At 39.9% G+C, this 10,456-nt stretch overlaps 2 protein-coding genes across 2 annotated transcripts; one reads left to right on the top strand and one right to left on the bottom strand.

Moving 5' to 3' along the window:
- Window positions 1-2,853: 2,853 nt before the first annotated feature.
- On the bottom strand, window positions 2,854-4,006 carry LOC103289046 (golgin subfamily A member 7-like). The gene has a single exon (XM_054719321.1). It carries the CDS (start codon window positions 3,907-3,909, stop codon window positions 3,496-3,498), a length of 414 nt encoding a protein of 137 aa, XP_054575296.1. The 5' UTR covers window positions 3,910-4,006; the 3' UTR covers window positions 2,854-3,495.
- Window positions 4,007-5,513: 1,507 nt separating this feature from the next.
- On the top strand, window positions 5,514-7,210 carry LOC129149828 (uncharacterized). Its single transcript, XM_054719320.1, has 2 exons — window positions 5,514-5,530; window positions 6,321-7,210. The coding sequence occupies exon 2, from the start codon at window positions 6,329-6,331 to the stop codon at window positions 7,076-7,078; it is 750 nt and encodes a 249-aa protein (XP_054575295.1). The 5' UTR covers window positions 5,514-5,530; window positions 6,321-6,328; the 3' UTR covers window positions 7,079-7,210.
- The last annotated feature ends 3,246 nt before the right edge of the window (window positions 7,211-10,456 follow it).

The following is a 10,456-nucleotide window of genomic DNA, read 5'->3' as shown; positions in this document are numbered from 1 at the left end:
ATGCCATTGGGGGACAATGTAAAAACTCTGAAATTGGGTGTTAGGCTTTTATTTTCTAATATCATTTGTGAAAAACATGAGAAACACAACCAATTATTTTTTAAGGACACAGTTGATTAAATGGATGAATCAACTCTTCTTGTGTATACTTATATCTTTTATTTACAAAAAACCTTTGTATAAACATGCCTATCTTGAGCAGGCCATTTTATAGAGTGTGCATCTCTGAATTGTGAAGACTATAATCTGCATTATTCCAATGTAGCAGAAAAACGTTGCTGATTTTTATTTGAGGGTGATGAATTAAAACACACATTATAGAATCTTTCCTCTTGCCTCAGAATGACAAGGGAATTATTTAAAATAAATCAATAAGCATGCTTAAATTCAGTAGGTGGAACCTCATACAATTCTTGGGGAGAGATAACATACAGAATACTATTGGATAAAGAATTCAACACCCATATGTAATACTACTAAAACATATGAGTTGTAATTCCAAGACTGTTTCAAATTTAGTGCAGGAAGGAATCCAAGGGCAATTGGCAATAATTACATTTGTACCCTAAATTCACAACCAGAAACTCTAGGGAGTCTAAAAGAAGACTTCAACATGAGAAATTAGTGCAGGGTCAAGAAGCACCAAGCTTAGGGGTACACATAACTTTTTGAATTAGTGTTTTGGTTTTGCAGCATCATTTGCAATAGCCAAGATATGGAAACAACTCAAGTGCCCATCATTAGATGAGTGGATAAAAAAGATGGGGTGCTAATATACAATTGAATGTTGCTTGACCATAAAAATAATGAAATCTTAACCATTTATGACAACATGGATGGACCTAGAGAGTATTTTGCTAAGTGAAATAAGTCAGACTAAGACAAATACCATATGACTTTACTTATATGTGGAATTTAAAAGACAAAATAAAGGAACAGAAACAGACTCACAGATACAGAAAACAGACTGATGGTTGCCAAATGAGAAGGGGCTTAGGGGCTGGGTGAAAAAGGTGAAGAGATTAAGAAGTACAAATTGGTAGTTACAAAATAGTCATGGGACTACAGTCAATAACATTGTATGACTACTATTTACAGTGTCAGGGCTATAGACAGCATAGAATCACTTTGTAAGTTATATAAATGTCTAACCATGATGTTGTACACCTGAAACTAATATAAATTGATATTGAATGTCAACTGTAATTGAAAAATAAAATTTTTGAAAAGTACAAAGCATCTGTAAAAAATAAACATTATGAGAAAAAAACAATAAACACAGCAAATAAACACCTTACACCCATCCTAGCCATCCTAACCGGTTTGGTTCAGTGGATAGAACGTTGGCCTGTGGACCAACGGGTCCTGGGTTTGATTCCAATCAAGGGTACTTACTTTGGTTGCAGGCTCCTCCCTGGCTAGGGCCCTGGTCAGTGCTCATGCAGGAGGCAACCAATTGGTGTGTTTCTCTCATATCAATGTTTCTATTTATCTTTTCCTCTATCTTCCACTCTCCCTAAAAATCAATGGGAAAATATCCTCAGGTAAGGATTAACAAAATAACAAAATAAACAACAACAACAAAACACCTTACATCCAATGAAACATTGAAAGAAAATGAAAAAGATATAGAAAATAGTATAAGTAACATTAAAAGAGGGTTTAGGATATTTCATTAAAAATTCATAGTTCGTAAAAATTAAAACTTTTCTAGTTGAAACAGAAAAAAACAAAAACACACCTCAAAATAGTAACTGAAGAACAAAATGGACACCTCAGAAGAAAAAATTCTTTATCTGGAATACATAAATAAGTAAGTCTCTAAAAACACAGTACATGAAGTGATAAATAGATGGAAAATCCTATATAATAAAGAGGTAATATGCAAATTGACCATCACACACTTGCACAAGATGGCCGCCCCCACGTAGTCACAAGATGGCTGCCCCATGTAGTCACAAGATGGCCTCCCCCATGTGGTCACAAGATGGCCACCCCTATGTTGTCACAAGATGGCCACCACAAGATGGCCGGCAGGAGAGGGCAGTTGGGGGCGACTGAGCTGGCAGGGGAGGGCAGTTGTGGGGGGACCGGCCCTGTAGTGGAGGGCAGTTAGGGACGATCAGGCCAGCAGGAGAGGACAGTTGGGGGCAACCAGGCCTGCAGGGGAGGGCAGTTAGGGTGGCCAGACTGGCAGGGGAGGGAAGTTAGGGGCAACAAGTCGGCAGGGGAGGGCAGTTGGGGGTGATCAGGTCAGCAGGGGTGGGCAGTTGGGGGCAACTGGGCCAGCAGGGGAGGGCAGTGGGGGGGCAACTGGGCTGGCAGGGGAGGCAGTTGGGGGTGACTGGGCCTGCAGGGTAGGGCAGTTGGGGGCGATTGGGCTGGCAGGGGAGTGGTTCGGGGGTGATTAGGCTGCCAGGCAGAAGCGGTTAGGGGCAATCAGGCAGGCAGGCAGGCAAGCGGTTGAGAGCCAGCAGTCCCTGATTGTGAGAGGGGGGCCTAAACTGGCAGTCGGACATCACCCGAGGGGTCCCAGATTGGAGAGGTTGCAGGCTGGGCTGAGGGACCCTCCCCCCAAGTGCATGAATTTTGTGCACCGGGCCTCTAGTATAAAAATAAAGGTAAGAGATCTGAAGGGTACAAATGGAGAGATTTCAACATCCATCTTATAGAAGTTATAGAAATATTGAAAGAGAGACTAGAGCACAAACAATAACAATTATGACAACAATAGGTGAAAAATTTCCAGAATTTAGCTAAAACACGAGTCATCATTCATTCTTTAGAGCAGGAAAACAGGTTATACTCAAAGAAAATTGAATTATATTGCTTTCTTTTTTTGTATCAAATACTGTTTTATTAGAAATAATTGCTATAATAACACAAAGAACACATTATTTTTCCAATGGACTTCAGTTTGAGAAACTTAACAACAGAAATAGATCTTTAAGATTTGAATCATGGCAAAACTGATAGTTCTTTGAAATCTGGGAGATGCATTAGCAACACCAGGGACACAGCCTACCCTATACTAAAATCCTGAAGAAAAGCATTTTGTTAATTTGGGGGAATGAGACTGAGCACTGGCTAAGACATGACTTTGAGGTCTATAGCCACCTGGGAAGCTGGCCCAAGGAATGAAGAGAACCATTGGTGTTGGTGGCAGATAAATAAACTTGACGTTGGGCTAACCAACTGCATATTTCATTAATGGCTCTGAATAAAAAAAGTGAAATGCTTCATTGTGTTTTCTCAGAAACTAATGAAAAGATTACAGAGTCCTACACAATTTGGAGACAAAAAGTGGATGCTGAGCGACTAGCGGTCACTCCAGGTGTGGAATTTTAGAGAGTTAGTCCTTGGAGTAAATGGCACCGTGGCTCTGGCAGCAGATCCAAAGGAATGAGGCTCTGTAGAGGAGGTAGGGGAAGCTCTGCGATCAGCCCGTGGAGAGATGAGGTTCCCAGCTGGAGCTGGGATCTTCAATTCCATGGTTTATCTTCCACTGCTCATCCCTCTGTCTTCATAAATGGTAATTTCAATAACTCCAAGTCCTCTCTCAATGGGATCTGTCAGGAGGAGGCCTTGGGGAGCATATGTCTTCTCATTCTGCTCTTGAATGTATTTGGAGACTTTCCTCAGAACCTTCTCATAATGAGTTTCCATGCAGAAGAAGATGGTGTAGGCTGTTAAACAAGCCAAACAGCCTTCAAGATATGATTGACCCCCAAGCTTCTCTGCTTCTGCATAAAGGCTATTTAGAGTTCGAACCGTTTCTTCAAACTGCTGCCTATCAATCCGGTTTTCCAGCTCCGCGGGGAACTTGGTCTGGAACTGACAGCGTGTGCCACGGCTGTAGTCTCGCTGAATGAATACCTTTCCGAACACCGGCGCCTGCTGCGGCCTCATGGCCAGCACAAGATGGGCCGCGCTGTGGGTTCCGGGGACAGCAACCACGGGTCAGATCCCCGGCCTGGACCCAAGACGCCAGCCCGCCAGCCCCTCAGACCCACCCACCGCCCACAGCAGCCCGAGGCCTCCCCCGCCCCACTCCCCTTCACCCATGCTGTCACTGCAGGCCTTTAGCTGCGGCCCCTGCTCAGGCCCCGCGCCCCCTACCTAGATTGCTTTCTTATCACCAACACTGGCAAGAATAAAACTTAGGTGAAAAATGTTGTCACCTTAAGTTCACAGTTCTTAGACATGACACCAAAAGCACTATTAATAATAGAACAAATTCGTAAGTAAAAGAACTAATAAAAACTTTAGTTCTTCGAAAGACTATTAAAAGAAGTAAAAGACAAGTCACACACACTGGGAGAAATTAATTGCACATCATAAATCCAATAATAAACTTGTATATCCAAGATACCTAAAGAATTCTCATAACTCAGTTTAAAAAAACAAGTGTTCTTTTCTTGATCTGGATGACAATTACCTGAGTGTGTTCATTTGTGAAATTGATGGAACTGAACAATGTGACTTGTTTACCTTTTGTATGCATTTAGGTCAAAATAAGTTCAAAGCATACTAAAAACCCATTCAAGAAATTAGCAAAGTAATTTTATGTAAGCTAAAAAGTTAGGAGGAGATGCTGGGACTATTTCAGTCTGAATGGATCTTGTCTCCCCTCCAATTTCAATTTCAATGCATTCCCCTCTCCTAAGCTGAGCAGCAGCTAACATCACTAGTCTAGCAGGTCCTCTGCAGGAATCCTGGTAGAGAACGGTTGACTTCCCCAAAACTGTGACCCGGAGTGAAGGGAAAAGCCTGCTTTCTATATGGCTTATCTCTCAGGTTTCCAAAAATCTGAAGTGTTGCTGGTGCCTTCTCTGAAGCAGGCATTGAGACAAAGTTGAAGGGGCAAAATATTTGTTAGGGATTAATACCTCTCAAAGGAAGCAGAGGAGAAGGAGTGTGAGAGAACAGGATGGAATAAAGGAAGAAGCTGAACTGTGATGCAAGCCCCCAAAATGTCTCAGCTATCTTGTAGGGAAGCGGGGAGCAAGTGATGACTGTGAGGAGCATTATAATAATAAAATGTCCTGACAATATCTTTCTAGTTCATAGGAGGGAAAGTGAATCACAGAAATCACAGTGGTCACAATAAATGTATTGCAAAAAGCACTTTGTGCACCATCACATCTGTAATTAAAGGCAAGAACTGTACCTGTACTCAGAACGCTCAGAACATCTGTGAATCAATGACCATTTCAAATGAGCAGCAGGATGTAAGGCAAATCAGAAGTTTAAGCTGTTCTCCCAGTAGAAAGCAATTATATATTGATCCATCCATCTTGACTGGTTAATCAGAAACAGATTTTGAAACTGGTGATGGGCTTTGGGAAAGTTAGCTTCAGAAAGAGCTTACAATGACACCAGTAAGTTCAGTTAAGCCATCTCAGATAGGTGCATTTCAGAGAAAAGTGATGAAGACTTACTTACCTTTAAGCACTTACGCCCAGATATCGATGAGAGTTCTATGACAGTTGGAACTGTACTGTTGGCTGGAGTTGGTTGATTGACACAGGTTGGTACATAAATTGTAAAAAGAAGTAAATGACACCGAGAGTTTGTGATGAGAGCGAACAGGATAGATAGCTATGCAGAGGCTGAATAAACTGTGGGAAGAGGTGGGGAAACGAAATGAGATAGGGAAGAGTGAGTGGTGAGGGAAATTAAAAGAAAGGGTTAGTAAATAAAAGAATAAGAAATATTAAATACATGTATTGCTTGTGGACACTTTTCTTAACTTTTTTTTGGAATTCTCTCACCTGAGACAATTGAGCACCCTCGGAGAGAGCACCTATTAAGAGAATAGCAGATAAATGAAATAAGTCAGACAGAGAAAGATAAATACTATATGATCTTACTTACATGTGGGTTATGAAGAACAAAAAAACAAAACAAACACAAAACAAGCACAGACTCATAGATACAGAAAACAAATTGATGGTTGCTAGATGGGAGGAAGGTTTGGGGCTGGGTGAAAAAGGAGAAGGGGTGAAGAAATACAAATTGGTAGTTACAAAATAGTCAGGGTGTTGTGAAATATAACACTGGAAATATACTCAATAATATTGTAATAACTATGTATGTTGCCAGGTGGGTAATAGATTTATTGGGGGGATCATCATAAGATATATAAATTTCTAACCACTATGCTGTACACCTGAAACTAATATGAAATAATATAGAATGTCAACTGTAATTGAAAAAAAAATTTTTAAATGAGAAGGTAAAAAGAAAAAAAGAACAGCAGAGACTATAAATACAGTCATTCTTTCTTCCTGGTGCTGTTTTGTCGTTTGTCACCCTAGGTTCCAAGATGCCTGGCCATGCTAGACTTGATGGTGTGGTGTCTACCATCATGAAGATAAGCAAAGACCCCACAAACTACTACACAGGGCGAATGCTGTGGTTTAGTTTTACTTTCCTTTACATGTCAGTGGTGTATGTAGTGCAAATCACTTGGCTGGATCTGGTCAAAGACTTCCAGTGCCATGGGAATATCTCCAAAGCCTGTGTAGCAGAGTGCTATGAAAATCACTTCACCAGCCCGATTCTTGGAGTTTGGTATGTGATTGGCTTTGTCTTCTTCTTCAACTTTTTCATGATGGAGAGTTTTGCCTCTCAAGGTGTGCAAAAGGGGAAGGAGAAGCCTAAGAAGAAATCTTTAAAAGAGAAGCCCAGTGACACTGACAACAAAGAAGACAACATAAAAACCAAAAAAGATCAAATTTCTTACTTCACCCAAAACAAGTTTCTGCTGATAATGTATCTTGTCTACTTTCTTGTACAGCTGTCTGTACAGCTGATCTTCTCAGTTATTCTTGTTTACTATCAACTACCACTTCTTAAAAAACCCATTTGGTGCAGTACCCTCTTGTGTCTTGGACCTTATCCATGTGTGATAATGGGGACACAGGAAAAATTTATGTCCATTATACTTCTAGTTTCACTCTCAGTGGTTATCATGACTTTCTGTATTATGTTCTTCCTGTATTCCATTAATGTATACCTAGTCCTGAGGCGCCGATCCAAGAGACACAGAGGCTCTGTAAATTCCAGAGAGTAGCCCGGATGATCACCATGGATTACAAAATAGGGAAAGGATGCAAAAAGAGGCCTCTAGTGGCCTTATATTGAAGCAGTACATATTCCATCCTTATTTATTTTCCAGAACATTGTAATCTTAAAAAAAATAAAAGTTGGAAGTGTAACAAGCCTGCTTTCTTCATGTATAAGTAATCATGCTATTCCTAAAGAAAAAAAAATGAATAGGTTTCAGAATATTTTAAAATGAGAAATCTGAGGGCATTTCATCCTACCACTTTTGAAATACTATCACAATGAAATTTTAAGGACTATCTTTTTTCCATTTAATTGGTTAGTAATTTAAGATTAAGGTTAAGAAAATTTACATAGTAAGAATTATAGAGGGAGGGACACATTGTAAAATTATGGATAATCAAACATTATAGCTTCTTTAGTATATTAGTATATTGTTCTTAAAATAATTATTGTCTAAGCTTTCCTACTTACGTAAACCTCAAAGCAGATGTTTCAAAGAAGATTAATATGAAATACTTTGTATATGCAGAGAAGATAAAATAAGAAAATAGAGAAATAATATGTTCTCAAAGCTTCAAAGAAAATGATTGCATTTCAGGTATGTATTAAAAATAGGGAAAGATTAAAAAACAGAAGCAGCAAATATATTTCTGTGCTTGAACTGCATCCATTTCCCTTTGGCACTTTATTTCATTATTGGAGGCCCAGTGCACGAAATTCATGCACAGTAGGGAGTGGGTCCCCTCAGCCCAGCCTGGACCCTCTACAATCCAGGACCCATTGGGGAATGTCCAACTGCCAGTTCCATCCCCAATCCTCTCATAATCCGGGACCACTGGCTCCTAACTGCTCACCTGCCTGCCTGTCTAATTGCCCCTAACTGCTCCCCCTGCCAGCCTGATCATCCCTAACTGCCTCTGCCTGCCAGCCTGATCACCCCAATTGCCCCCCTTCTGGCCTGGTTGCCCCTCACTGCCCCCCGATTGCCCCCCCCGCCAGCCTGGTCACCCCTAATTGCCCCCCGCAGGCCTGGTCACCCCACGCAGCCTGCCTTTCAGTCATTTGGTCGTCCCTCGCAAACCCCCCTGTCGGCCTGGTCGCCCCACACAGCCTGCTGGTCAGTCATTTGGTCGTCCCTCGCTAACCCCTTTGCCAGCCTGGTCGCCCCATGCAGCCTGCTGTTTGGTTGTTACTATGAAGGCGTCATGACCAATTTGCATATTACCCTTTTATTAGTATGGATCACCAACTCCTAGTTTAGTTTTATCAAGCTGAACTACTGTATGTAGAAGTGATTAAAATTTGAGAAACAAAGTCTTCATGGAACAATTGAAGATTCTACATTGGCAGAAGACATAAATTGTAAGTGTAGCCACAGCTGCTATTAGTAGCTTATGCGTACATTTGTGGGCCAGGGAAGTAATGGATCTTCAAAGAACAAGGGAAGTGGTTCCTTATCAACTAGGGCAGCTAATTACAAAAGAAACAGAAACTTAGAACATAACATTAAATAATATTATATAGGTATATGTATTTATAGAGTAAGGCATTGATGGGTAGTACTAGAATGGCAACCCTAGAAGCCCTTTTAACATCTTATTTTGAAATCCATCCAGAGTCAATGGAGTGAGTTGGCAGATTTACTTCTTTTTTTTTTTTAATTTTATTTTATTGTTTAAAGTATTACAAATAGTACATATATCCTCTTTTTTTCCCCATTGACCTTCCCCTGGCTTCCCCTACCCCCCGGCACATGCCCTCCCTCCCCCCTTCCCCCAGTGTCTTGCGTCCATTGGTTATGCTTATATGCATGCATACAGATCCTTTGGCAGATTAACTTCTGGTGATTGGTGTACTCCCTCCTCAATCTCCTCCTCTCATGCTTTGTGGCTTATGCTTTAGATGATCCCAGGTATCTATAACTTGTGGCATAGCAATATAGGACACAAGCAAAATTATCTCTGTGTTCCATTTCAGAAATATCCAGATCATATCTTCTCAGTAGAAATTAAATACCTATCATGTTATGAATTTGCCATGTGTAGTTAAATTCAGGTATAATACTTATCTAATTTTCTCCATCATCACTTTCACTCCTTGCTGTTATATGATTATATCTCACTTTCATTTCAACAATAGCTGCCTAATGTTAGCCCCTCCCATTCTCTGTACTTTTGCCACAAGTTTTCTGTGATAAACTTCACTTTGCCACATCCATGCTTAAGCTCCTCATTGCTCTAAGAAAAAGCTTACACTCTATTAACATTGTTTACAAAAACCTACTTTGTTAAGGCCCCATTTAGCAATCTTTGACCATGACTTCCCAGAACTCCACACTTAATGCTCCACCCAACTGTTAGAGCGCCTTTTGCATGCATTGTCCTCTTTGATCTCTCAGCCTTCACACAATGCTTTACTTCTGAACTGTGATAATTTTCAGAACAACTCTCGCTCCAACTTTCTTCATTTACCTAACTTTTACTAATGACCTAGTTCTCATTTTAGATGTTACTCCTTGTAGGAGGATTTCCTTGCTCTTCCAACTCTGAATTAAGGAGTCTTATTCTGTGTTCTTCTCTAATTATAACACAACAATGCCTGTTTATTTGCCTTTATCATCCACCAAGATACAACCTCTTTACAATAGGGAACATGTCTAATTTGCTTCCCAAGTTATACTCAAGGTTAAAACATATCATATATGCTGAATAACTATTTGGGAGGGGGGCATGCAGGAGGCAGCTGATCAATGTTGATGTTTCTCTCTCTCCCTTCCCCTCTCTCTCTAAAATCAAATAAAGACATATTTTTTAAAAAGGAAAAAATTCTTAAATGAAATATAAATAACTATTTCCCGTGTGATAAAAGTAACTTTAGAAATATCAGAATATCATCTAGAAAAATATTAAGAAATTAAAAGTTTTTTTTTAAGTTCCACATACTATTTAGAATGCTGGTTGAGATCTTAGAAGACAAGTTACACATATATGGCATAGAAAGGGACATATATAGGACCTAATTGCTTTTTATGTAGCTATTTTTGTCTTAATATACATATAGTAAAAATCACTTTTTTATATACAGTTCTGGTTTTGACAAAGAATAGTTCCATTAAAATAATACTGCCCCTTTGTAGTTAACCTCTGCACACCTCAAATACCTGACAATTACTTAATCTGTTCTCCATACTTGTAGTTTTGTTTTATCCAGAATGTCATATAAATGAAATATACAAAATACATACTATTGAGTCGGGCTTCTTCCACTTAGCATAATGTGTTTAGGGTTCTTCTACACTATTGTATGTCTCAGGCTTGTTCCTTTTCAGGGATAAGTAATATTTCATTGTATGGATGTATTAGTGGCCTGGTGCACGAAATTT

Source organism: Eptesicus fuscus, chromosome 7, assembly GCF_027574615.1.
Source record: "Eptesicus fuscus isolate TK198812 chromosome 7, DD_ASM_mEF_20220401, whole genome shotgun sequence".
Lineage (NCBI taxonomy): Eukaryota > Metazoa > Chordata > Mammalia > Chiroptera > Vespertilionidae > Eptesicus > Eptesicus fuscus.
This window is presented reverse-complemented; position numbering and strand designations above follow the sequence as displayed.